This window comes from Drosophila pseudoobscura, chromosome X, assembly GCF_009870125.1.
Source record: "Drosophila pseudoobscura strain MV-25-SWS-2005 chromosome X, UCI_Dpse_MV25, whole genome shotgun sequence".
NCBI classification, from domain to species: domain Eukaryota; kingdom Metazoa; phylum Arthropoda; class Insecta; order Diptera; family Drosophilidae; genus Drosophila; species Drosophila pseudoobscura.
The window spans coordinates 60,887,197-60,912,436 of record NC_046683.1 but is presented as its reverse complement, the minus strand read 5'-3'; the positions used below and the strand labels follow the sequence as shown (position 1 = coordinate 60,912,436).

The following is a 25,240-nucleotide window of genomic DNA, read 5'->3' as shown; positions in this document are numbered from 1 at the left end:
TATTGCAAAACTATCAAAAACTGTAACTGTGACTGCGACTGTGACTGCTGTGAAAGAACTATTTCTTGCCGGCTAGCAGAGTTGACACCCCTCCGAATGGTTCAGGTTATGGCATTCACCGTGAACATGACGTGTCATACGTTCACAGCTATAAAAATTATTGTAATTTACAGTGATATTGAAGTTCTAAAAATGATATATTAATAAATAATAAAATAAAAAATTGCATATTTTGTATGATTGTAATTTATTTGATATATAGTATACATATATATATATATTTTTTTTTTTTCATTTTTACATTGCAGAACTAATTTTTTAAAGGTATATTTAAGATCAAAGGATATAGAAAGATATATACGCTGGTTTTTTTTTTAATTTTCGCTATCTCAGATCGTGCTTCCGTGCGTCATTTATTCCAATGCTTTGTAATTCAATAGCTTTAATTCCTTGTCGCGCATTCAATTTCAAACAATTTCTATTTGGCGCGCACCACTCGGCTCTTTTTGCTGCGGCAATATTCATGGATCTGCATACCTTGGGGGAAGTGGATATAATAGAACTGAGAAAATATTTGTCATCCCAGGCTCTAATTAATGCAGAAACTAGTCAGTCTCTGTTTTAAACGATATTTTGCAGCTCATCGTCTGTGTACAGAGACCAAGAACTGGTACTGGGATCAGGTTTCATATACAAATAACTAATCAAATGCATGAATAGACCAACAAAATGCAATCTAAAACAAGGCCTTAATTAATTACATTTAAAAACAGCTTGGAAAAACGGTTTCTTCATATATATCAACGAAATAGGGTATACCTGCGCCCAAACTCCGGTTGACGTGACAGTTCACACTCACTTACGGCGCATTCCACATTCACTTACGTTGCCACTGTTTTTTTGTTGACCTTTTTTGTTTAAACCTTGCTGCAGTCAAAATACAATAAATGGGAGCACTAAAAGCTACCCAATCTTGTAGAAAATATATTTATTAACGGCCTGAAATTATATGGGCAAAGCTAAAGGTTTTTGTTAGGCAGCATTATTTAACGGAATAAGGAAATTGAGCAATCGGAACAATTTTTCTCTTACGTTTTATTGCTTTTAATTTATTTGACCATTTTCGCTAAAACCTTTTTTTACGCAAAATGCAATAAAAGCAAGTGGTTAAAATAAAGCAGTCAGGTAGAAGATTGATTTATAAATCGTATAAAATTATGTGGAAATGGCTTAAGTTTTTAGTTAGGCAGCATTATTCAACGGAATAAAGAAATTGAGCAATTGGAACGATTTTTCTCTTACGTTTTATTACGGTTCATTTGTTTGACCATTTTCGCTAAAACTTTTTTTACGCAAAATGCAATAAAAGCAAGTAGTTAAAATAAACCAGTCGGGTAGAAAATTGATTCATAAATTGTATTAAATTATTTGGGCATGGCTAAAAGTTTTAGTTAGGCAGCATTATTCAACGGAAGATCAAAGACGAGGAATATGTAAAATATAACTTGAATTCGTCAGTATATTTACAGTATATTTAGGTCTATTTCTCAGAGTCGGACCGTATATTTCAATGGTCACACTGGAGACGTCCGCCATTTGCTGTCGCGTCGTTCGAGAAAATTGAAAAAAAGTGAAAAATAGTGCTAATAGGTAATATTATTGTGGCAAAATATTGCTATTCGGTGATTTGTTTAGTGTATTCCAAGTGGGACACAAGTTCTAGCAACTAAGTGGGGTTTATGTGACCGGCTTGTAGCATTTGTGCAAAGTCAAACACAGACTGCGCAAAAAGTGTGACAAAAAAGCGAGTGAAAAACAATGATGCGATTAGATATCCCTCGGCTAAAAGATTCTGATATTTGTTTTAAACAATGCAATGTGCAATAACACACAAATGTGCATTTAGCTTCCACTTTTAGGTGTCGGTGCACCAGCTAGTTTTGTAATATATTCGGCGCCCTCGCACTACCCCCGCACTACCGCACAGGAGACCCGAAGTGAAAATGGCCTCGCCCTCGCCGGCGAACAGTCCCATGCCGCCACCACAGGCGCCCAGCCCGATGGCACCACCCTCACAGAGCCCAGCACCCTCGCCACATAGTCCGTACCCGCATCAGCAGCCGGGGCCGCCACAGGGACCACCGCCTGGAGCACCGCCCCACATGCAAGGGCCCCCGCCACCGGGCCACCCGGCTGCGTACGGACATCCGATGCAGCATGGACCACCAGGACAGGGCCCACCTCCGCATCATATGCCGCCACATCATCAGGGAATGAGTATGTTCTTGATATGCCACACACTCTTCTGTTGTCCATCACGCATAATCATTTTTAGTTTTCTCAAAAGGTCCGCACATGGGAATGCAGATGCCGCCGACGGGACCGAATATGTCGCCCATCGGATATCAGACACACGGAATGCCTCCCAATGTAAGTTTTGAATCCCCGCTCCCCCCGGGATGAGAGCAATCTACATCTTCGCATATACTTCTCGTATATGGCGCGAAAATTGTTTTATTGTTTATTATCTCCGCAAAACGCCGGCAATCTCCAAAAGCTCCGCACACAACAGCGAGCTTTCATGGGTATCGAAGCTCAAGCTTTTCAATTTAGATATTTTGTTGCAAACAATTTATTGTGGAATGTGATGCTTAAATTACTTTTTAACTGCCACACCCCCCACCGACTCCTCGAGGTCGGCCTTGCGCAACAAATCTTCGATTTCCTTACGCAACGTCTCTGTGCCCGCACAGATCAGATCTGGCTTCATGATGTCGAAAGGACCTCCAAATGGATGAGTGACCACGCCCCCAGCTTCGCTCACTAGCAGGGAACCAGCAGCACAGTCCCAGGGATACATGTCCTCAATGTAGAATGCATCTAGATTCCCAGCTGCCACCATGCACAGCTCATCCACCACACAGGAGTAGGCCAGCAGGCTAGAGGATAGAGAGATACATGTATAGAGATTCGGATAATAGGGTCTCTGCCACTCACCGTCTGGCATTCAGTCCCACATGGTAGATCCGTTTGATGTGCTTGTTGGCCACAGAGTGGACATGCAGCAGGGACACTTCATAGGCGACATTGGCATCCTTGATGCTCTCGCAGCTGCTCACACGGATCGGCTTGCCATTGCAGAAGGCCCCCTGCCCCAGCTTGGCTGTGAAGATCTTCTTCTGAGCAGGATTGTTAATGACACCCAGCACGATCTGTTTGTTGATGGACAAACCGATGGAGACACAGACATGGGGAATTTGTTTAATGAAATTGGATGTGCCATCGATGGGATCTATGATCCAGGTGGGAACATCCGTTAGCTCCTTGGAAACATTATTATTTTTTGCTGTTTCCTCCTCGCCAATGAACTTGTGATCCGGATAGCTGGCCAGTATCTGCTCCATGAGAAAATCCTCGATTTTGTTATCGTAGTCGGTGACCACATCGTAAAAGTCCCCCTTAATGGAGACATTCTTGCTCGTGCGCTCGTAGCCCTCCATCAGGATCTCACCCGCCTGAACGGCCAGTGGATAGATGAAGCTGAACAGCTCTTCCACAACATCCGATTGCCATCCTGCTGCCAACTGCGACATTCTCTGTTTCAGTAACTGATCTTGCGATGTAAACGAGGCGGTGCTTCGTCGCTCAGCTTGCGTTGCCAACTAATCAGATATGCACAATACGAAGCGATAGGCCGCCTGGTTGGGTGGCTGGATGGCTGTATGGCTGCCTGGAGGTGGTGTTGTATGGGGAGGAGGAGCTTTGATTATATTTAGCAGGCACAATTGTCTCCCAGCTTTGATTGTTTGCTTCTCGTTGGCTACATTGAGTTTTATGATAGCCCGAAGCTTGTACTCAAAATTGGCATCTCACCTGTCCCAGTGCTTGTTTTATCTCAATTTGTTTGTTGAACGTACGTACGTACGTACACAAATATTCGCTTTTTATCTCACAGACAGTTGTAAAACCAGTTTTTATCAGACCCCCCGTCCCTCCGTAAGTTCGTTTCCTCTCGTATCTGTCGTGAATGATCTTTTCAAACTGGAGGCTACTGTCATTTATGGAACAGTAGAAATGGAGAGGCATCGGGCTCATCTTTTGTGTACACTTTATTGCAGTATGCTCACTGGAACGTATATTCCGTAATCCGATCGGCCTCCTTTATCAACTGGATCACGTTCTGGGCCAACTCTTCGGTGCAGGCGCAGACACAGTCCGGTTGCATCACCTCGAATTTGCCGCCACTGGTGTGGTAGATCCTGCCACCCGCTTCGGTGAGGATTATGGCCCCAGCGGCCAGATCCCAGGGCTTCAGATTCTCCACATGATAGGCATCACAACGTCCGGTGGCTATATAGCAGAGCGTCAGAGCTGCACTGCCTAAACTTCGAATGCTGATTGCCATGGAGGGCATTTAGTATAGTACGGATATGTGGGGAAACGAGATCAGAGACTTACGCAGTGGCATTCGATCCCAGCTTGAAGAGACGCTTCACGTTCTGGTCCCGCCCCTTGGCCACAACGATTAGCGAAATTTCATAGCCCACAACAGCCTGTTGGATCTGCCAGAAGAGAAGATTTAAGAGCGCTAGTCAGAGTGACTGGATGATCTACTCTTATCTATTACTCTCTTCGTCGCTACCACTCACCGTGACTACCTTCGAGGCTACGCTGATGGGTTGGTCATTCAGGAAGGCTCCCTGACCCTTGAGCGATGAGTACAACTCATTGGTCGCCGGATTGTAGATGATGCCCGCCACCAGCTCCTTGTTGATGGCCAGGCCCACGGAGATGCAACAGTGGGGAATTTTGCGTACGAAATTGTTGGTTCCATCGATTGGGTCTATGATCCAGGTGGGATCATCGGTTAGCTCGGCTTGATCCAGCGATCCATCCAGCGCTTCTTCGCCAATGATGCGGGACTCGGGGAAGGCCTTGAGCAGACCAGCCGTGAGAGTGGCTTCGATCTGTTGGTCGTAGACGGTGACCAGGTCATAGAAAGCTGACTTCACCTCGTAATCAGTTTTGGGCTTCAGAAAACCCTCCAGGAACAGGGGACCACATTGCTTGACCAGCTCCAGGGACACTTTATAGTATTCCTGGAGTTTTATTTCACTGATTTGGTGGTTACTCATGTCTCTTCCGGGCGGGCACTACCAATTTTTCCATCGCAGCAGCTGTTGTAGCAAAGCTTTTTGTGAGCTTTTCCCAGAAATTCCAGTCCAAACTTGGAATGATAAAGTTTTATTTATTTGAATGTTTACTCTAATCTGTGCTCGCTCTCTCGAAGAGTCTACATTTTTATTACAAACGATATATAATGTTTTGTTTTTTTTGTGTCCCCGGACTCTACTTGAATGTGTAGCTTGTTATCTGATTGGCCTCCTCGATAAGACTAATCACATTCTGGGCCAACTCCTCCGTGGATGCGCACACGCAATCCGGCTTCATCACATCGAATTTCCCGCCATTCGTATGGCAAACGGTGCCCCCGGCTTCCGTGAGAATAATGGCACCGGCAGCTATGTCCCAGGGCTTCAGATCCTCCACATGGTAGGCGTCACACTGGCCGGTGGCCACGTAGCAGAGGGTCAGGGCGGCGCTGCCGAAGCAGCGAGTTCCGGTGGCATTGGAGGCCAGCTTGTACAGACGCTTGATATTCTTGTCCCGAACGGCGGCAGCGTGAATCAAAGAGATCTCGTAGGCAATCACAGCTTGGTTGATCTGCAAGAGAGAGGATAGGATACAAAGAGAGGAAGAGTTGAGAGGAGAGCTTAGAGCTTTTGTGCTGTGAGAGAACGACGCTAATCAACGCTAATGCTCTCTCTCTCTCGCGCGAATGCCAGTAAATCAAGGTCGCGCGAGGGAGTGAGGTGTAGTGCATGCACAGTTATTTTGTGATTTTCGTGTATCTTGTTTGCGGGTTCTTGCTATTCCGATTCTATATTCATTCATTATATAAGCTTTCCCTCACCGTCGTCACTTTGGATGTGCTTATCGGCTCGCCATTGAGGAAGGCGCCGTGTCCCTTCCAGGCGGAGAACAGCTCATTTGCCGGCGGATTGTAGATGACGCCCACCACCAGCTCCTTGTTGATGGCCAGCCCCACGGAAATGCAACAGTGTGGGATTCTGTGTATGAAGTTCGTGGTGCCATCGATGGGATCTATGATCCAGGTGGGGGCATCCGTCAGTTCCGCCTGCCTCTGCGAGGCCGCCGACTCTTCCTCGCCAATGATGCGGGACTCTGGAAAGGCCGCGCTCAGTCCCTCGGTGAGAATGTCCTCAATCTGCTTGTCGTACACGGTGACCAGATCGAAAAAGTCCGACTTGACCTTGAAGTCGGTCTTCGCCTTCTGGTAGCCCTCCTGCATGAGGGGTCCGCACTTTAGCACCAGCTTGAGGGCCACATCGTAGTACTCCTTGAGCTTGGTCTCGCTGACGGGGGGGTTACTCATTGTGATGGCTGCGGCGGCTGCTGTCGTTCAACTAAAATGCCATCGTAGTTGTGTGGGCGCAAGAACAAATGTAAACTGCAAAGCTCTTCGGCCAGAAGCTTTTTCCATTCACTAGAACTTTGAACTTTTGCCAAAAGAAGGAGAAGGCAGCAACGATAAGCGATAGAAGATAGAGTTGTTCTGCATGCGCTGTGGAAATGCAACCGTCAATGGATTGTGGGAGCAAACAGAAGTGCCATTAAGATGGATTACCATCGCAAACAGAGATCCGAGTTGCTGTTAATGTCATTCCATCTTTCGGAGTTTGCCCACAGATATATCAGAGGGGGATTGGGAGGAGGAGCAAACAGATCAGTGCAGATCTGTGTGCTCCGCCTACATTATCTCTGCAAAAAGAGCTGTTTACAGAGAAGAATGATGAAGGCAAAAGATAATTAGAAGAGCTAGAATGATGATTGGCCACATTTCGCATAGTTTATTCTTTTTCCAACAAAGATATTCATTCACTATCGCCACCCCCCACATGCTTCTCCTGGTCCGCCTTGCGTATGAGCTGCTCGATCTCCGCCCGCAGGGACTCGGTGCCAGCACATATGAGGTCTGGTTTCATGATCTCAAAGGGGCCGCCATAGGGATGGGTTACCACACCGCCAGCCTCCCGGATGAGCAAGTAGCCGGCGGCACAGTCCCAGGGGAACATGTCCTCGATGTGGAAGGCATCCAGATTGCCGGCAGCGACCATGCACAGGGAATCCACCACAGCCGAGTAGGCCAGAAGGCTGGACAAATGTAGAGCATAATGAATGAGCAAAAGGAAGATCCGTTGGGTGTTGCGCGGCACTTACCGCCTGGCATGCGATCCCACGTGATAGATGCGCTTGATGTGCTTGTTGCGGATCTTTGGGGCGTGCAGCAGACACACTTCGTAGGCCACATTGGCGTCATTCAGATGCTCGCAGCTGCTCACGTGGATGGCCTCGCCATTGCAGAAGGCGCCCTGCCCCAGCTTGGCGGTGTATAGCTTCTTCTGGGCGGGATTGTTGACCACTCCCAGCACGATCTGTTTGTGGATGGACAGGCCAATGGAGACAGAGAAATGGGGAATTTGTTTGATGAAATTGGACGTGCCATCGATGGGATCAATGATCCAGGTGGGGGCATCCGTTAGCTCCTTGGTCACATTGTTGTTCTTGTGCGTGTCCTCCTCCCCGATGAACTTGTGGTCCGGATAGCTGGCCAGTATCTGCTCCATGAGGAACTCCTCTATCTGATTGTCATAGGCGGTCACCACGTTGTAGAACTCCCCATCCTTGAGGGACACTGCCTTGCCCGCGTTCTCGTAGCCCTCGAGGAGTATTGCTCCCGCTCGCACTGCCAGCGGATAGATGAAGGTGTACAGCTCCTCAATTAGCTCCCTGCTGGCCGCCATCTCTAATATATGTTTGTCTCTCTATAATTGTGCCTGTATCTTTTATCTGAATTGTGTGTCGGCTGCTAGAGAGATTGCGCTTCGTTCTGGCTCTGTTCTGTTTTGTTCTGTTCTGATTTGGCTTCGAGTGAATCAGGCACTGGAAGCATCCAACGGCCAGCAGCCGGCAGCCAGCGGCAGTCGAACGGGTTTTGTGTGACTAAAGCTTTTTCCCTTTATTTGCTTTTGAATTGAATTTAACTTCTATTTATTCGGAAAAGCTCTCGCGGATATGAACCCCAGCTCTCAGTCACTAGAAACAATAGCTAATATCAGATCTCTCTCTATCTCTCTCTCATCCATGCTCTCGTCGTGCTGCTTGCAGGCACCTGGCACACAACCGTGCATAGTCTCTCCGGGTGGACCCCCGGGCGGACCACCGCCGCCAGAGCGCTCCAGCCAGGAGAATCTGCACGCCCTGCAGCGGGCCATCGATTCGATGGAGGAGAAGGGACTGCAGGAGGATCCGCGCTACTCCCAGCTGCTGGCCATGCGGGCCACCTCGAAGCACCAGCATTTGAATGGCAATCAGGTCAATCTGTTGCGCACACAGATTACTGCCTACCGGCTGCTGGCGCGGAATAAGCCCATATCCATGCAGATGCAGCAGGCGCTGCAGGCGGCCCAGCAGCAACCGCCGCCAGGGCCACCGATTGGGCCACCGGGCACGCCCGGAGGACCCCCGCCTGGGCCGCAGCAGCAGCAACAGCAGCATCCAGGTCAACCGCCAGTTCCACCTCAGCAGCAGCAGCAACAACAGCAGCAGCCGCCGCCAGTCACAGGAACGCCGCCGCAATGCTCCACACCGCCTGCCACTAGCCCGTACGGGCAGCCAGTGCCCGGCCAGAAACTGCAGGCGGTTCCTCCACCGCCGCACATGCAACAGGGCCAGCCTCTGCCGCCACAGCCTCCGGTGGTGGGAGGACCACCGCCCCAGCAGCAGCCGCCGCCTCCGCAACAGCCGCCATCGCAGCAGCAGCAACAGCCACCGCCGGAGCAGCTGCAGCACCAGCTGCCGAACGGAGGCAAGCCACTGTCGATGGGTCCAGCTGGCGGTCAGCCGCTGATTCCACCATCTCCCATGCAGCAGCAGCAGCAGCCACAGCAGAGGAGTGCTCCGCCTGGCATGCCACCCGGTGCACAGGTGCCTCAGCCAGGGGGCCCACCGCGGCCTGGAGCCCCGCCCGGCCAGCATCAGCCGATGCCCAAGCCCAATCGAGTGACCACCGTGGCCAAGCCGGTGGGTCTGGATCCCATCACGCTGCTGCAGGAGCGGGAGAACCGCATTGCGGCCAGAATCTCGCTGCGGATGCAGGAGCTGCAGCGCCTGCCCGCCACCATGTCAGAGGATTTGCGCATTCAAGCGGCCATCGAGCTGAGAGCCCTGCGGGTGCTCAACTTCCAGCGGCAGCTGCGCATGGAGTTCGTGCAGTGCACCAGACGGGACACCACCCTGGAGACGGCGCTGAACATCAAGTTCTACAAGCGGACCAAGAGGCAGGGTCTTCGGGAGGCACGGGCCACCGAGAAGCTGGAAAAGCAACAGAAACTGGAGGCCGAGCGGAAGCGGCGGCAGAAGCATCTGGAGTTCCTGGCTGCGGTGCTGCAGCACGGCAAGGATCTGAGGGAGTTCCACCGGAACAATAAGGTGAGTGAGAGGGCGAGAATGGCAATTAAAATGTCGGCTAATCCTTGGTATAATTCCCATTTCAGGCTCAGCTGGCGAGGATGAACAAGTCGGTGATGAATTACCATGCGAATGCCGAGCGTGAGCAGAAGAAGGAGCAGGAGCGCATCGAGAAGGAGCGCATGCGGCGCCTGATGGCTGAGGACGAGGAGGGCTACCGCAAGCTGATCGATCAGAAGAAGGACAAGCGACTGGCCTTCCTGCTCTCGCAGACGGACGAGTACATCAGCAATCTCACGCAGATGGTCAAACAGCACAAGGACGATCAGATGAAGAAGAAGGAGGAGGAGGGCAAGCGCCTGCAGCTCTACAAGAAGGAGCTCCTCATGAGCGGCGAGTATATTGGCATCGATGAGAGCAGCATTGTGGCCGACATGCGGGTGAATGTGATCGAAACGTGCACCGGCAAAAAGCTTACCGGCGACGATGCCCCCATGCTTAAGCATTTGTATCGCTGGCTCAGCATGCATCCTGGCTGGGACTGGATAGACGATGATGATGATGGCAGCGGCATTGGCGGTTCCATGGGTTCCATGGGCATCAACGAGGACCACAAGCCAAAGCTGGAGGAGCAGCCGCAGCAGTCAACCGAAGATGTCACCGACAAGTCGGCGGCACCACCGCAGCCGGGCGATGACGGTCCCAAGGATCTGATGACGCAGGCCAAGGTGGAGGACGACGAGTACAAGACGGAGGAGCAGACCTACTACAGCATTGCGCACACAATACACGAGAAGGTGTACGAGCAGGCGGCCATCATGGTCAACGGCCAGCTCAAGGAGTACCAGATCAAGGGTCTCGAGTGGCTCGTCTCGCTCTACAACAACAACCTGAACGGCATCCTGGCCGATGAGATGGGCCTGGGCAAGACCATCCAGACGATTTCCCTCGTGACCTATCTGATGGACCGCAAGAAGGTGATGGGTCCCTTCCTGATCATCGTGCCGCTGTCCACGCTGCCCAATTGGGTGCTCGAGTTCGAAAAGTGGGCACCCGCCGTGAGCGTGGTCAGCTACAAGGGCAGCCCCCAGGGCCGCAGGCTGCTGCAGAACCAGATGCGTGCCACCAAGTTCAATGTGCTGCTGACGACATACGAGTACGTGATCAAGGACAAGGCGGTGCTGGCGAAGATCCAGTGGAAGTACATGATCATCGACGAGGGACATCGCATGAAGAACCATCACTGCAAGCTCACCCAGGTGCTGAACACCCACTACATAGCCCCGTATCGGCTGCTGCTCACGGGCACACCGCTCCAGAACAAGCTGCCCGAACTGTGGGCCCTGCTCAACTTCCTGCTGCCCTCCATCTTCAAGTCCTGCTCCACCTTTGAGCAATGGTTCAATGCCCCATTCGCCACCACCGGCGAGAAGGTCGAGCTGAACGAGGAGGAGACCATTCTGATCATTCGTCGTCTGCACAAGGTGCTGCGCCCCTTCCTGCTGCGACGCCTCAAGAAGGAGGTGGAACACCAGCTGCCCGACAAGGTCGAGTACATCATCAAGTGCGACATGTCGGCGCTGCAGCGTGTGCTCTACAAGCACATGCAGAGCAAGGGCGTCCTGCTCACCGATGGCTCCGAGAAGGGAAAGCACGGCAAGGGTGGGGCCAAGGCCCTGATGAACACAATTGTTCAGCTGCGGAAGCTGTGCAACCATCCGTTCATGTTCCAGGCCATCGAGGAGAAGTATTGCGACCACACCGGAGGCCATGGCGTCGTCTCGGGTAAGAACGAATCCTCAAAGCTAGCATTGTTCATTGTATTCAAATACTGATCTCTAGGTCCGGATCTATATCGCGTGTCGGGAAAATTCGAGCTGCTTGATCGCATCCTACCAAAGCTGAAGGCCACCAACCACAGGGTGTTGCTCTTCTGTCAGATGACCCAGTGCATGACCATCATAGAGGACTATCTCAGCTGGCGCCAGTTTGGATATCTGCGCTTGGACGGCACCACCAAGGCGGAGGATCGTGGCGAGCTGCTGCGCAAATTCAATGCCAAGGGATCGGACATCTTTGTCTTTTTGCTGTCGACACGCGCCGGTGGCCTGGGTCTCAATTTGCAGACCGCCGACACGGTGGTGATCTTCGATTCGGATTGGAATCCCCATCAGGATCTGCAGGCGCAGGATCGTGCCCATCGTATTGGGCAGCGCAACGAGGTGCGCGTGCTCCGCCTGATGACGGTCAATTCGGTGGAGGAGCGCATCCTGGCCGCGGCCAGGTACAAGCTGAACATGGACGAGAAGGTCATCCAGGCGGGCATGTTCGATCAGAAGTCGACGGGCAGCGAGCGGCAGCAGTTCTTGCAAACGATCCTGCATCAGGACGACAACGAGGAGGAGGAAGAGAACGAGGTGCCCGACGATGAGATGATCAACATGATGATTGCCCGCAGCGAGGAGGAAGTCGAGATTTTCAAGCGCATGGATGTCGATCGCAAGAAGGAGGACGACGAAATCCATCCGGGCAGGGAGCGTCTCATCGACGAGTCCGAGCTGCCCGACTGGCTGACCAAGGACGATGAGGAAGTCGAACGTTTCCACTATCAATACGATGAAGACACCATTCTGGGTAAGCCTCTCTTTCGCCCCCCCGCTTTTAAGGGAAATCTCTTGTAACCCTGGTACGACGCTTTTTTCTGTAGGTCGCGGCTCGCGCCAGCGCAAGGAAGTGGACTACACGGACAGTCTCACCGAGAAGGAGTGGCTGAAGGCCATCGACGAGGGTGCTGAATTCGAGGAGGAGGAGGAAGAGGACGATTCCAAGCGAAAGCGTCGCAAGCGCAAGAACCGCAAGGAGGAGTCCGACGACGATTCGCTCATCCTCAAGCGTCGCCGACGCCAGAATCTGGACAAGCGCGCCAAAAAGCAGATGCACAAGATCATGAATGCCGTCATCAAGGTCACCCAGGATGGGCGCACCCTCTCGGAGCCTTTCATGAAGCTGCCTTCGCGTCAGCGTCTGCCCGACTATTACGATATCATCAAGCGGCCATTGGACATCAAGAAGATTCTGCAGCGCATCGAGGACTGCAAGTACGCGGATCTCAATGAGCTGGAGAAGGACTTCATGCAGCTGTGCCAGAATGCCCAGATCTACAACGAGGAAGCCTCGCTCATCTATCTGGACTCGATTGCTCTGCAGAAGATCTTCGTGGGCGCCAGGCAAAAGGTGACGGCAGCCGCCGATGCCGCTGCTGTGGCCTCCGGCGACAATACGGGCGAGGCGCACGGCAATGGAGGTGGTGGCTCCGACAATTCGGACAACGATGACGATGATGGTGGGGACGATGGCTCCGACGATGAGGAGATTGCCACCACATCGGCGGCGGCGGTGAAGATGAAGCTGAAACTGAACAAATCTCTGGCCAGTGCCCCCTCAACGCCCACCCAACCATCGACGAACGTGAGCAGTGGTGCGGCCACAACATCCAAGAAGCAGACGCGCCGCAAGCGGGCACAAAAGAAGTACACCATATCGGACGACGATGACGATGACATGGACTAGCTGCCGCTGGGTCTGTTCTTCAAGCGTTCCAACGTGGTTCAAGCGTTCGATGTCAGCAATTTTTAGTTAGTTTTTAGTTCCCTGTTCCCCGTTCCGCTTCCCAGAATATGGCTATGGGAACTGATAGAGGAAGCTTGACTCTACCAGTTTTCACACCCATCTTATCGTCCATCTGTCTATCTATCTATCTGTCTATCCTAGAATAAGCACAACCCCATAGGCTTTCAGTTTTAGTCTCCTTTTGTCGATGATTCATTTAGTACCAAACGTTCATTCTCAAACAGCAGTACTATACATATACAGATACATATACATATAATTACTATAAATAAATGCATAACTAACATATTTCTAGAGCAAGTAATGGAAATATTCGTCGCACAGATCGTGGACAGAAGTGGCGCCGGTGCTGGCACCACACTCCTCGTCGCCGCTGTCATTACGCCGCAGTGGTATCTTGTGGGCATTGGCATACAAGTCCTCCTCGTCAATGTTTGTATCGTCAGATTCTGTAAATGGAAATGGATGAGTGCTCAGTGCTCGTCTGCTCAGTGGACTGGAAACGTCACCTCCAATCAGTACCACCGCCAATCGCTTACCTCTGTACTTGTGCTTGCGGCCGAGACGCACCTTGGAGCTGGACAGCACCGCCTCATCGCCAAGATCCAGCTCGTTCTCCTGCGATCTGCGCGAGTAGCGCACTGGCGGGGCCAGGAACCAGTACGAGGCCAGGATACTCTTCAGTCCTGGCATTTGACGGAGCTCGGAGAGAATCTGCGGCTGCTTCGACAGGGCTTGAAAGGATCGCAGCTGCAGCGTCACCGGCTGGGAGGTGCAATTAATCAGCCTTATCACCGATTTGGCAGCCGTGGAGCAGACCATGGGATATATGCGGACATCTGGATCCATGGGCACGTTGGTATAGGCCACGCCGAGCGCTCGCCGATTCAGATAGAACTCCAGATGGCCCCGCGTCCGGTCCAGCTGGACACCGATCAGACAGCCCTGGGAGAACTTCTGGCCGTAGGGCAGCTGCTCGCCGCAATGCTGCACCTTGCCCGAGTAGGAGAAGCCCCAGGACTGGGCATTGGTGCCCAAGGCAGAGACAAAGTGAAACTTGAATTGCCCCAGATTAACGCTCTCCGTTCCTATGCCGAACATCTATGGGAGAAGGGGGGGGAGATGGGAAAGGGAATCGGGATTTGAGTTTAATAATTGTTTACATTGAACTTTTGTGCGGTGCGGCTTATCAGTCACATAGTTGGGCTGTGGGTTGTCTAGAGATTTCCTCATATGCACTCTTCTCTTCCTCTGTGTCTTATCTTATCAACGCCCTGCGCTGTGCATTTTAATCTGTAATCCACAAAACGGGTGGAGGTGTGGAGTGGAGCGAGACCAACAGAAGCCAGAGTGTGCTATTTTGAGGCCTTCCTATCAGCGACTTTGACTGACATTCATCTCACCCAACTAGTTGTCAGGCCAGGCGATCTGGGCATCTGGGATTATGCTTCTCAAGACTCACCACATCTGTGCCGGCCAGCGCTGTGATGACGCGCATCTCCCAGAAGTGCACCATGCCCGACTTCAGGGGTCGATCGCCGCGCACTATCGCTGTACCCTGGCTGAAGGTGGGATGGAATACAATGTCCCGATCACTGATGAGGGCGTCCGACTCCTCGGATGGATACCACTTCCAGGGGCGGACATTGCCCTCGATATCCTCACCGCATCGACACTTGACCAGGTCGGGGATAAGGCCCTTGTGGTTGGTCACTTCGATACAGTTGGGGAAGGTGCAGTCGCAGAAACCTGGCGCGCAGACACCCTCCTGACGGGCGGTCAACATTCTCGTTTATTGATATTGTCTCTGATATTTATGGCACCAATCATGCATTACACGCGTGCGCTTTTTGATCTCGAACAGTCTGTAAACGGCCGACGTATGTTTCCAGTCTAACCAGATCGGGCCCTCCTTATATATAATGTTTTTAAGTGTAAAAACGATGCGCTGTAAAACTGTGTGTTTGTTTACTTTTTTGTGACCCATTGAAACAGCTGACGAAATGCGTTAGAAACACTGGCATGTAACTCATGTAGAATGCATGTAGATAATTCATGTAGAAGTACCATACCGGTATGTTTCTTCGTAAGAACACAGTTTCATAGCATCAAGCTTTGGTAGCAGCCACCGTTGGTAGTTCCATAGCTAATAGCTACACAGGAGCCAGCTGTGATATATTCAAAGATCCCATATCGATGAACGTTTTATACGCGGTACTCACAATTTTAAAGATAAGAAAAAACCGAGTGGTGGATAAGGACTGTAACACTACATATAGTTATTTATTTAATGCTGCAGAAGGAGAAGTACCCCAAGCTGCGTCTGGGTAAGAACGAAACGACCTTTTATTTGAATTCTTCAATGGGAGTAGCTTCAGGTGCAGCTCCAGCTCCACTTATTCCCATTTAAAGACTTGCCTCAACTTATACAAAATGCAAAAAAAATATTTATTGCTGCAGTTGGTAGGTTTTTTGTAATCTCCTCGGAGCTGTATTTTGTGCAGCTAATGCTTCCGCTTCTTGCCTGGTTTCTGTGGCTTGCCTCCTTTGGCCGCTGGTTTGCCGGAAAACCTCTTGCCTGTGTAGGTTTTGCTATTGGAGCGGCGGTTCTCCTCCCATTTGATTTGCTTGTCGGAGGATTTGTCCTTGTTGAAGACGGCGTTGCTGGTGCCCTGTCCCTTGACCTTGGCCGTTTCCTCCATCAATGACGAGAACTCATCCGCAGCTGCAAACAGCGAGGACATATCTGCAAGGAGGAAAGATAAAGGAAAAGAACACCAGATGAATATCGGATCGGATCGAAAACTGTAGCAATCTTACCGTGGCTCTGTTTGAGGGTCTTGGCGAAGCTGCGTCCATCCACCATATTGACTTCCTCCTTGCGGGATTTCTTCGACTTGGGCGGCGAATCCTCATCGTCGTCGTCATCATCGTCTGGGCTCTCGGGAGCGTCGCTGGAATCGCTGTCATCCTCTGCATCGGAGGCTTGGTCGCCTTCAGAAATTGAACCCGCATCGTCGTCGTCATCATCATCATCGTCCAGGGGCTGCAAGTCAATCGAGCCAGTCTCATCGTCGGACTGATCTCCGCCAGCGCCCGACACTTCGTCATCTTCATCGTCTTCACCCAGATTATCATCGCCCCAGTCATCGTCGATCTCGTCCATATCCTCCTCGTGCTTATCGGCCCCCTGCTTCTTCTTCTTGTCCTTCTTCTTGGACTTCTCAGACTGCATCTCGCCGCCGAGCTCCTCAAGGAAGTTCAGCTCATTCTCATCCTCCTCGGCAGCGGCGCCATCTTTGAACTTCTTGCCAAAATACCCATCCAGATACGCCTCGAACTCGTCGTCATCCACCTCGCCCTCCTTCAGGTACTCATCGCCCTGCTCTCCATCATCGTCCTCATCCTTCTTTACCTCCCTCTGCTTCTTGCTCTGGGCCACAATCTCCGCCTGCCTGCGCTTGTGCTCCAAGAAGTTGAGAATAAACATCTCGTCCTCCGTGCAGTTGGCCTTCGTCAGCGACTTGACTGGCTTGCCGCGGCCTCCTTGCGCCATATAGCGCTTGTGGGCCACAGCGGCGCTCTCCGCCTGGGGCGCATCCAGCTTCTTGGGATTTTTGAAGGCGAAACGCTCTAGGAAATGCGGCAGTCCGAAATCTCGCAGAGGATCCCCATAGTAATCGATGCGTTTCTCTGCGGGGGAAAAAAGGTGATTAAGCTATGAATTCAAAAAAAAACAAAGAGAGTCTCTATTGTTACTCACGCTCGAGGATCTGTTCGGCAAAGACCTGGACCGTGGGATGGTAGTGCTGACGCAGAAGCAGCAGCTCATGGCGCAGAGTGTAGGCTGCTCCCGCAAAAGCGGGCACACGATGATACGGATCGTATTTGCAGGAATCGATATTGACCACCTTCGACTTGACAGCTTCCGTCTTTATCTCTGGCTGTAGCTCGTCTGCTTCTACCTTGACTTCATCTTCGGCATCGCTGCCAAACCTGTCCAGGTCTCCATCCTCTGGCAGGACTGTCTTTAGAGAGCTCACTTCATCGGTGGCTCCAATGCCTCCGATGAGCTCCTGGCGCATGCGCAACAGCTTGTGCAGGACAATCAGACAGCCGGCGGCAATTTGTGGAGGTGCGTAGAGTGTCACCTGGAGGAGACGCTTCACAAAGGCCTGGGCCCTCGCCACATGGCTGTCTATGTGGATGGCACGGTGGACAATGTGGAGGAGCTGTGCCGCCGTCTTGCCGCCCACATTGATGAGGTTCAGGTCCAGTAGCTTTACGTACAGCGCATTGTAGAATCGATCCGATTTCTCCGTTTTAACTGTGACCAGCTGCAGCAGGAGGCCAAGGGTCTGCACTGAGACGCGTATGTCGGCCAAGTGAACGAGTCGGTAGATGGTGTCCTGCATCTCCTTGTTGAGCAGCTCCCCATCGCTGCCCTTCGCAGGCTGGGCCTCCGCAATGGCCTTTTGCAGGCACCTCAAAATGGCCTGCATGGTGCGGTTGTTGACGGCTCCCTTCTGGACGAGGACTTTGAACAGGGCAAAGCAGATGTTGACCAACTTGGTGCACACCTCCGGACGTCCGGATGGCGCGATGCTGGACAGAAAACAGAGGGCAAAGTGCTGTGCCCGCTCCGAGATATTGTTGCGGAAAAGCAGTTTCTCCGCCTCGGCCACGATGACGCCACACATGTTTGGGTGGCGTTGGGCCACATCGCTGAGGTGATGCAGCGCCTTGGAGGCTATCTTGGCAATGGGATCACCCAGCTTGTTCACCAGCATCGTGAGCAGCATTTGTTCCTTCTCTGGGGCATACGAGAGGAGTCGTGCCGCGGCCACGATCGAAGCATTCTTGTTGTGCTCCTGTCCCGTCTGCAGACCCTGCATCACATTCTTGAGGAACTCATGGTACTGGTCTTTCAGCTCGTTCTCAAAGTACCAATACGAATAGATGCGACGCTGCTGCTGCTCGCGCAGAGTAACGTCCTTCCGCAGCTTCTTCCAGTCTGCTCCGCGTGTGTGTATCGAGAGCAGCTTCCTGTTGGGCGGCAAGAGCACCTCCTGCCACAGGTCTGTGAGTACAGCGATCACATCGTTGCTGGCCTTGTTGGATATCTTGCAGAAGCTTATTAGAGTGGACAAGGCTTCCAGGTTGCCCAGGGGATTGCTGGTCACCAGCAGGGCCCCGGAATTGGCTCGATCTTTGGCTGTGCCCTTGTGGAGGGCCGTTTGCAGCCAGCGGACATCCGAGGGATTGCCTGTGGGGATAAGATTAGAGTAACAGGAGGGACGATAGTAAATGGAAATGACTTACGCCTGTTAAATGTCGTCTTATCCGCCTCGAAGGCATTCTTGCAGAGATTGAACAACTCCAGCTGCTCGTTGTCCTTCATGTCCAGCACCTCCTCGCTGCTGGGGTAGTCCGGATGCTAAGGACGGAATGGAGCCAGGATTTATAACTTGCTTTCTTTGTTATGGACCCAACATACCACTTGGTACCACTTCTTTTGAGACTCCTCCTCCTCGTCAGCCTGCGACTGGTGTTTGCTGCGCTTCATGAAGCTGGCCTGCTTTTCTAGCTCGCCCTCACTGTCTTCTTCGGAGTCGGAGGCCTCCTTCTCAGCTCCATCTTCATCAAACTTTATACGCTGCGGCTTCTTAGTCTTATCAGCCGCTTCGCCGTCATCACCAAACTTTATTTTCTGGGGTTTCTTGGTATTTTCGAAGCCGTTTTCCTTTTGGTGGTTTTTCTTCCACGGTTGCTGCTCCTCGACTTCGCCGTCATCGCCGAACTTTATTTTCTGGGGTTTCTTACCACCTTGGAAGCCATGCCCGTGCTCCTTTTGATGGTTTTTCTGCCAAGGTTTCCGCTCCTCGACTTCGCCGTCATCGTCAAAGGTAATTCTTTGGGGTTTCTTCGCCTGGCCATTGGGTTGTTGTGCCTGGTGCTGCTTTTTTGGTTTCTGTGGGCGCTCCTTTTTGTTTGGCTTTGCCACGGCCTCTCCTGCATCGTCGAACACAATTTTCTTGTTCTTCAATGGCCCGTTTATCTGCACACCTGTAGCCACTGCTGCCGGCATGTTTTTAGTAGGAAATTAGCACAGTTTAACCATTAAAATAAAACCAACTGCAAGTAAAACCAATCGCACGTGTATTCAACAATTATTTGCCAATCGCTGCGAAGCGCCCGAACATATGCTTCAGTGCAACTCTGCTTAGTCTGCTATCGTTTATCGACTCCTCTGTTTCGCTGTCAGCTGCTACGGGGCGAGCGAGAAGGAAGTACAAAAACCAAGCTCCGTTTCGCTGTCGCGCATTTTCAATCGCAAATTAAAAAAGGTTCAATCCGTGTTTTATTGCATCTGCACTGGAATATAATTCTGAAACAAGTTCATTTTCAAGTGGAGCAGAAATTGTAGTTAACCAATCGATTCGTTTGTGAGACCGAGTGGCTAACATTATTTTGCGTTGCTGCTTTTTCGTGCATTTAAATTTTCTCATACGCACACAAATACACCACTGTGCACACAGCAACTGCAACAATACAATACAGATAGAAAATTGTGCAAAAACGTGTGACGACAGCGGGGGAGTGAGCTGGGCGTGCGGAAAGTAGCTGTTGAAAGCGGACTCATTGTTTTTTTGTGTGGTGCTGTGTGTGGCGGCGGGCGCGCTGCTCACTAAATTAATATTAAAGTGTTTTCTTGCTTCATCCGCGGCGGCGATGGCGGCATCAGCGTAGCGTCGTGATGGCTACTTTTCGTATACAAATTCAACAGCGCTGCCAGCTGCTCATTTGGCGAGGAGTGTAAACAAAGCAACGTACGCACACGAACCCACACACACAAGCACCCAATCTCACAAAACACCAACGGCGGCTGTGACGGCGACGGCAACGTCTGCGTCGACGTCCTTCACCTTGCGCCTGCTGCTGCGGCTGCCTGCTTGGCTGGCTCTCGCATATTGAATTTCACATCTCCAACATCATTATCATCGTTCATCGTGGTCTCTTTTGTCTTGGGCAACCTGTTCCAGTCCAGACAGGAAGTTTAGCAGAGTGCAGCAGCCAACGGAAGCAGCAAAAAACGCTTCGCTGCCGCCGCCGCTGCGGCCACTGTACTGCTCCGCAGCTGCAGCTGTCTCTCAAAATCAACCGAATTTGCACATCTGCAGCTTGGGTGAGTGTCCAGCCATCCTTTATACCCTCGGGAGTGGAACAAATGTTTCGAAATACGCGCAACAATAACAATGCCAACGCAACTGCTGCGATTTTTTGGGGTGGGATCGCTAACGAATGACATAGTAAAACCTGCTCTCAATGGGGCGTTGTTGCTGTCCGACGCATCCGCTATTCAAATTCAAGTTTCCGCCTGAACAATTACTCAAACTGTCGTCAGCCACTAAGCGTTGTGTTCCAAGTATTACCTCGGAACGGCAGGGGCATGGGCTTGTAACGTCTGTAATCAGTTGACTCAGTTACTAAAAATACACACATAAAGGTCTTTCCAGTAACAACCATAACTGCTCACGCCTTTCCACATAATCCGATCCGATCCCTCTGGGTTGCTCAAACTATCTATTTCATTCCCCCGTCTCCACGTCCGCTTGTCTGCCGCCTGCCTGCTTATCTCTCTATAAATAAACTCCACTTGAGCACGCGTCAGAGTTCAAGCTCTCACCCATATTCCCGTTCCGTTTATCTTTTGCCCTGACACACACACAAACACACGTGCACACACACACACCGCAATTCCCGCCTCATTGACAGCAGCAGCAGCGACGTCGACCGCAGAACTGCTCTGTGCAATTCCGATTCGAATCACGCTGCACTCACTGTTTTGGGAGGTGACGCCGTGTGGAGCTTTGGCTTCGAATATTCACTGCGTGACGTCATGTATGCATTCATTATTCCAAAGCATTATGCATTTTCTGTTTTGTAAAAAGAAGTGGCGATTTAATGAACTTTTTAGTCTCACATGTGTGACGTCAGCTCAAAGCAGCTCGCGTTCTTGCGCCACCTTCTCAGTGCGAGGGCATTGAGAATTGATATTTCCCTAAAAGCGTATTTTGCGAGACCTTTAATTACCTTTTCCCGGTTCTGGCCGACAGAACACATAGTCTATCCTTATCCCAGCTTATCGTGGAGATAGTTTTCAAATTTTTATATTCGTTTTTGTTTAGAATATGGCCTCGCCTTCCGTCGTCGATGGCGGGCATAGCGAAACGGCCTGGTTGGAGGATCTGCTGCGCGAGGTACAGCTGGAGCAGTTCCTGGAGCGGATACGCGACGATCTCCAGGTATCGCGCCTGCCCCACTTCGACTATGTACATGACGAAGATCTGGTGCGGTGTGGACTGGGCAAGCCCGCCATACGACGCTTGTTGGAGGCGGTGCGCAAAAAGAAGGCCCATCAGTGGCGCAAGAATATCCTGTCCAAGCTGATTGGTGGCGGCAAGCAGCCCTCGTCTAAGAAGCAGGCCTCCGCCACCCGGGACTCGACACAGGGCAATGGCACGCAGCTGACCTGCCTTATCCATGAGAAGGACATCACCATGGGCCTGAAGCTGGGCGACGGCTCCTTCGGGGTTGTGAGACGCGGCGAGTGGAGCGCTTCGCCGGCGGGCAAGGTTATACCGGTGGCCGTGAAGGTGCTAAAGTCGGATAATCTCACCCAGCCGGGCATAATCGATGACTTCTTCCGCGAGGTGCAGGCCATGCACGCCCTGGATCACTCCAATCTGGTGCGGCTGTACGGCGTGGTGCTGTCCCAGCCCATGATGATGATCACGGAGCTGGCCGAGCGGGGCTCCCTGCTGGACACACTGCGCAAGCAGTGCCGGCACACGGCTCTCACCCACATCTGGAACTGGTCCGTTCAGATCGTGACTGGAATGGCATATCTGGAGCAGAAGCGCTTCCTGCATCGCGACCTCGCCTGCCGCAATGTGCTTCTGGCCGCTGGAAACAAGATCAAAATCGGAGACTTTGGCCTTATGCGCGCTCTGCCCCAGGAGGACGACTGCTACGTCATGTCGGAGCACAAGAAGGTCCCCTTCCCATGGTGTGCCCCGGAATCGCTGCGCTTCCGACAGTTCTCGCATGCCTCCGACACTTGGATGTTCGGCGTGACCCTGTGGGAGATGTTTAGCTTCGGCGAGGATCCCTGGGTGGGCTTAAATGGCTCCCAAATCCTAAGGAAAATCGATCGCGAGGGCGAGCGTCTGCATCAGCCCGATGCGTGTCCGCCGGATGTCTACGCCATGATGCTGCAATGCTGGGACAAGACCCCGGCAGAGCGACCAACCTTTGCGGCCCTCAAGTGAGTAAAAAAGTTTTACAGATTCCAGGGATCCCAGCTAATCCCCCTTAATCCTTTGCAGAGAATACCTGGTCAGCATGTCGCCGCCGCTGATGCGAGCCGCGCGCGTCTTTCACGACTCGAAGGGGCTGAAAATCGAGGCTGGCGATATCATTGCCATCATCGATGGACGGCCCGAGCTGAAACTGATCAAGGGTCAAAACCAGCGCACATACGAGATTGGCATCTTCCCGAGAAACTTGCTGGAACAGCGCAAGGTGGCCTCTACCGGCGATGTGGTGATGCGTAGCAGTGCCGGCAACGGCTCCCCGTTCGGCTTCTGCTGGGGTGGTGGAGCCGGGGCCATCGCCAACGGAGAGGAGCGTCAGCGAAAGTGCGCCTCCCTGTCGAACCAGAGTCATGCTAAGGAACGCAAGTCAACGACCAGCAAGCAGTTTGCCTACAACAAGCTAATAAACGATTCAGCCGGACTGCAGCGACGCAATGCTGTGAAGCAAAAGGGTTCTGTAGGGAAGGCTACAGGTGTGACAGTTGGTGGTCCGCAGCGTCCGCCGCCGCCGCAGTTCCAGCAGGAGGGAATACTCGTTGATATATCACCGGAGGTGCGACCCCTAGGAGCCGCAGGCGACACCTCATCCATGCAGATGGACAGCTCCTTCTGTTTACTGGATGCCCCCATAGATGTGCCCACATTCTGTGACGTCGAAGGATCGCTGAATGTATCACCAACATTTTTCGATGACCAGGCACAATTCGAGTTCGATCCAGCCAACCAAACTGCCTCGCCGGGACGCCTGCAGCCGCCTCCATACCAAATGCCGCCCACTTATTCCAACACGATGGAGTTTGCCCAGAAGCGGGAACTGCACCAGCAGCAGTCGACGCCAGTCAGGGAGCGGGATCCCTTCGACACCAGCAGCCTGGAAAGATCAGTGACACTCTACTCGAATCTAAACCAATCTCTGGGGGCGGCCCAGTCGCCGGTCCCCATCTATAATAGTCCGTCGGTGAGGAAGAGCCTCTTTGGCGGTTCCAGCTCGAATAAGGAGAACATGCCTGCCCTAGAGTCGGCAGCCATGCAGTTGAATCTCAGTAATCTCTCGCTGGAAAGGACCGAACCAGTCACCGCAATTGCCAGTCTCCCCGTGGAGCCGTTGCCAGAAACACTGGCTCCTGCCCCTGAGAGCGTATTGTTGGACAAGTCATTCATTGCCGAGCTGGAGAAGGACATGTACAGCAATGGCCAGAACAGGGCCCAGGAGGAGTACCAACGCAACTCCACGCAAGTGTATGCCAACAAGGATATGGTGTACAAACAGAATCTCACGCCCCTCAAGAACGGATGCGCCACTTCGAATCATTCCAGCCCCTCGTCGAATACTTCGCCCAAGCAGAACAACGTGGACGCAGCCGCGGCCGTCGCATCCACCCAAAGTGTGGTGAATCGCATCTGGTACGAGCAAGTGGCCGCAACGCCTTCGGAGTACTACGCCCAGCCGCCAGCAGAGCAGGCAGAGGAGCAGTTATATCAGAACCATCTTCAGCAGCAACAGCAGCAGCAGCCCGAGACGAACCATTCGTTCGTGGCCATATCCAATCGCGTGGTGGCCCCAAAAAACAATGTGTACGCCTCTTCCGCCTCGCTCTATGATGCAGTGGCGGCCAGCACTGCTGGATCAACCTACTATGGGCAGGTACCAAATGGCAGTGGGCCCGCGATCTACGATGAGGTCACTCTCGATGATTACCTTCGACCGCATCGACCAGCTCCCCTGGCTCCGCCGCCGCTCTCAGCCCAACAAATCCACAGGCGGATGGAGAAAATGCGCCAGCAGCACCTCCAGGATCGGGAGGGAGCCCACCAGCTGTACGCCCCCGTTCCCTCGGACTATGGCCGCGAGCAGGAGAAACTCCAGCAGATGCTGCAGGAGCTTGGCAGCGCGGCCATCGAACAGGAGGTGCGCAATGCGCTGCGGGCAGCCGGCGGTGATGTGTCGCTGGGCACGCGCCACTACAAGATCGACCAGCTGTCGCGACTGGGCGTGGCCGGCAGGGGTCAGTGCGAGCAGGCCCTGCAGCAGAGCAACTGGAGCCTCGAGGTGGCTGCGGAACTGCTCCTGCAGACGACCAGTGCTGGCTAGCCAGACAGCCTGTATCAGTGTAGTTTAGCTAGCTTAGTTAATGCCTCAGTGCACAGACCGACAAGCCGCTGCAGGCCGTGTTTTAGTTCTTCTTTTTTTTTGTTGCTGAATGCCGAATGCTGGGAGAGATCTCGGCGGAATCTGTGTCTAGTAATCTAGTAACTATGTCTCGAATCTTTGTCAAAATACTCCTAAGTGAATGCACGAAGCAAACACAATGTCAACGACTGTATGATATATATTATTTTATGTAAGCGATCGATCATATGAAATGATTTTATAAGTGTTATATTCAACGACTGCATAACCCAAATGCAGAGGCCACAAGAATTATTTACAAACAGGCGAAAGTGAAACGAAACAGGATCGGGGCATTAATGTGAATGTATGCAACCATTTGTTTTTGAATCAAAATAAAGTATATCTAATTGTTACAAAACAAAGACCGATTTGAATTTGGCGCCAACCGGTAAGAATTTCGAGGCAACTTTGAGTTGTTGTCATTTGTTTTGTATGAGCCTGGATCGGGATTCCATTAAGGATTAGGGATTTTCGGATCACACCACAGCCATAGCAGCAAAGAGGAGCC

The 25,240-nt window shown here is 52.0% G+C and overlaps 8 protein-coding genes across 9 annotated transcripts; 2 read left to right on the top strand and 6 right to left on the bottom strand.

The window, feature by feature from the left end:
* The first annotated feature begins 1,540 nt into the window (after positions 1-1,540).
* Positions 1,541-13,470, top strand: brm (ATP-dependent helicase brm). 2 transcript variants are annotated; one of them, XM_002135582.3, is made up of 7 exons: positions 1,541-1,650; positions 1,907-2,277; positions 2,348-2,430; positions 8,251-9,573; positions 9,639-11,337; positions 11,395-12,186; positions 12,260-13,470. In XM_002135582.3, exons 2-7 carry the CDS (start codon positions 2,004-2,006, stop codon positions 13,120-13,122), a joined length of 5,034 nt encoding a protein of 1,677 aa, XP_002135618.2. In that variant the 5' UTR covers positions 1,541-1,650; positions 1,907-2,003; the 3' UTR covers positions 13,123-13,470. The 2 variants fall into 2 exon arrangements, with proteins under 2 accessions (XP_002135618.2, XP_015044093.2); XM_015188607.2 differs by having other exon boundaries at positions 2,336-2,430.
* LOC4812207 (inositol monophosphatase 2) lies at positions 2,602-3,679 on the bottom strand. Its single transcript, XM_001352987.4, has 2 exons — positions 2,998-3,679; positions 2,602-2,939 (listed from the first exon to the last, which is right to left on the bottom strand). The coding sequence occupies exons 1-2, from the start codon at positions 3,591-3,593 to the stop codon at positions 2,657-2,659; spliced, it is 879 nt and encodes a 292-aa protein (XP_001353023.3). The 5' UTR covers positions 3,594-3,679; the 3' UTR covers positions 2,602-2,656.
* LOC6900297 (inositol monophosphatase 2) lies at positions 4,092-5,186 on the bottom strand. The gene is made up of 3 exons (XM_002135583.3): positions 4,650-5,186; positions 4,459-4,562; positions 4,092-4,394 (listed from the first exon to the last, which is right to left on the bottom strand). Exons 1-3 carry the CDS (start codon positions 5,133-5,135, stop codon positions 4,124-4,126), a joined length of 861 nt encoding a protein of 286 aa, XP_002135619.2. The 5' UTR covers positions 5,136-5,186; the 3' UTR covers positions 4,092-4,123.
* On the bottom strand, positions 5,240-6,501 carry LOC4812631 (inositol monophosphatase 2). The gene is made up of 2 exons (XM_001352989.4): positions 5,975-6,501; positions 5,240-5,724 (listed from the first exon to the last, which is right to left on the bottom strand). The coding sequence occupies exons 1-2, from the start codon at positions 6,455-6,457 to the stop codon at positions 5,350-5,352; spliced, it is 858 nt and encodes a 285-aa protein (XP_001353025.3). The 5' UTR covers positions 6,458-6,501; the 3' UTR covers positions 5,240-5,349.
* LOC4812400 (inositol monophosphatase 1) lies at positions 6,902-8,054 on the bottom strand. Its single transcript, XM_001352988.4, has 2 exons — positions 7,303-8,054; positions 6,902-7,236 (listed from the first exon to the last, which is right to left on the bottom strand). The coding sequence occupies exons 1-2, from the start codon at positions 7,884-7,886 to the stop codon at positions 6,957-6,959; spliced, it is 864 nt and encodes a 287-aa protein (XP_001353024.3). The 5' UTR covers positions 7,887-8,054; the 3' UTR covers positions 6,902-6,956.
* Positions 13,374-15,166, bottom strand: LOC6900298 (SPRY domain-containing SOCS box protein 3). Its single transcript, XM_002135584.3, has 3 exons — positions 14,645-15,166; positions 13,722-14,283; positions 13,374-13,631 (listed from the first exon to the last, which is right to left on the bottom strand). The coding sequence occupies exons 1-3, from the start codon at positions 14,966-14,968 to the stop codon at positions 13,474-13,476; spliced, it is 1,044 nt and encodes a 347-aa protein (XP_002135620.2). The 5' UTR covers positions 14,969-15,166; the 3' UTR covers positions 13,374-13,473.
* A 435-nt stretch (positions 15,167-15,601) lies between these two features.
* Positions 15,602-19,391, bottom strand: Noc1 (Nucleolar complex protein 1). Its single transcript, XM_001352990.4, has 5 exons — positions 18,680-19,391; positions 18,505-18,619; positions 16,946-18,448; positions 16,003-16,875; positions 15,602-15,928 (listed from the first exon to the last, which is right to left on the bottom strand). The coding sequence occupies exons 1-5, from the start codon at positions 19,268-19,270 to the stop codon at positions 15,687-15,689; spliced, it is 3,324 nt and encodes a 1,107-aa protein (XP_001353026.3). The 5' UTR covers positions 19,271-19,391; the 3' UTR covers positions 15,602-15,686.
* A 54-nt stretch (positions 19,392-19,445) lies between these two features.
* Positions 19,446-24,918, top strand: Ack (activated Cdc42 kinase). Its single transcript, XM_001352991.4, has 3 exons — positions 19,446-20,368; positions 21,372-22,510; positions 22,572-24,918. The coding sequence occupies exons 2-3, from the start codon at positions 21,375-21,377 to the stop codon at positions 24,649-24,651; spliced, it is 3,216 nt and encodes a 1,071-aa protein (XP_001353027.3). The 5' UTR covers positions 19,446-20,368; positions 21,372-21,374; the 3' UTR covers positions 24,652-24,918.
* The last annotated feature ends 322 nt before the right edge of the window (positions 24,919-25,240 follow it).

Coding starts and splice junctions, on each gene's coding strand:
- brm (XM_015188607.2), top strand. CDS start 2,004: ATGGCCTCGCCCTCGCCGGCGAACAGTCCCATGCCGCCACCACAGGCG. Junction 2,278..2,335: donor GCCACATCATCAGGGAATGA/GTATGTTCTTGA, acceptor AATCATTTTTAG/TTTTCTCAAAAGGTCCGCAC. Junction 12,187..12,259: donor CGATGAAGACACCATTCTGG/GTAAGCCTCTCT, acceptor TTTTTTCTGTAG/GTCGCGGCTCGCGCCAGCGC.
- LOC4812207 (XM_001352987.4), bottom strand. CDS start 3,593: ATGTCGCAGTTGGCAGCAGGATGGCAATCGGATGTTGTGGAAGAGCTG. Junction 2,940..2,997: donor GTGGGACTGAATGCCAGACG/GTGAGTGGCAGA, acceptor TCTATCCTCTAG/CCTGCTGGCCTACTCCTGTG.
- LOC6900297 (XM_002135583.3), bottom strand. CDS start 5,135: ATGAGTAACCACCAAATCAGTGAAATAAAACTCCAGGAATACTATAAA. Junction 4,563..4,649: donor TAGCCTCGAAGGTAGTCACG/GTGAGTGGTAGC, acceptor CTCTTCTGGCAG/ATCCAACAGGCTGTTGTGGG. Junction 4,395..4,458: donor CTGGGATCGAATGCCACTGC/GTAAGTCTCTGA, acceptor CATGGCAATCAG/CATTCGAAGTTTAGGCAGTG.
- LOC4812631 (XM_001352989.4), bottom strand. CDS start 6,457: ATGAGTAACCCCCCCGTCAGCGAGACCAAGCTCAAGGAGTACTACGAT. Junction 5,725..5,974: donor GCACATCCAAAGTGACGACG/GTGAGGGAAAGC, acceptor TCTCTCTTGCAG/ATCAACCAAGCTGTGATTGC.
- LOC4812400 (XM_001352988.4), bottom strand. CDS start 7,886: ATGGCGGCCAGCAGGGAGCTAATTGAGGAGCTGTACACCTTCATCTAT. Junction 7,237..7,302: donor GTGGGATCGCATGCCAGGCG/GTAAGTGCCGCG, acceptor ACATTTGTCCAG/CCTTCTGGCCTACTCGGCTG.
- LOC6900298 (XM_002135584.3), bottom strand. CDS start 14,968: ATGTTGACCGCCCGTCAGGAGGGTGTCTGCGCGCCAGGTTTCTGCGAC. Junction 14,284..14,644: donor CGCTGGCCGGCACAGATGTG/GTGAGTCTTGAG, acceptor CTTCTCCCATAG/ATGTTCGGCATAGGAACGGA. Junction 13,632..13,721: donor CCGCAAGCACAAGTACAGAG/GTAAGCGATTGG, acceptor TTCCATTTACAG/AATCTGACGATACAAACATT.
- Noc1 (XM_001352990.4), bottom strand. CDS start 19,270: ATGCCGGCAGCAGTGGCTACAGGTGTGCAGATAAACGGGCCATTGAAG. Junction 18,620..18,679: donor AAAAGAAGTGGTACCAAGTG/GTATGTTGGGTC, acceptor TTCCGTCCTTAG/CATCCGGACTACCCCAGCAG. Junction 18,449..18,504: donor TAAGACGACATTTAACAGGC/GTAAGTCATTTC, acceptor TTATCCCCACAG/GCAATCCCTCGGATGTCCGC.
- Ack (XM_001352991.4), top strand. CDS start 21,375: ATGGCCTCGCCTTCCGTCGTCGATGGCGGGCATAGCGAAACGGCCTGG. Junction 22,511..22,571: donor CCAACCTTTGCGGCCCTCAA/GTGAGTAAAAAA, acceptor AATCCTTTGCAG/AGAATACCTGGTCAGCATGT.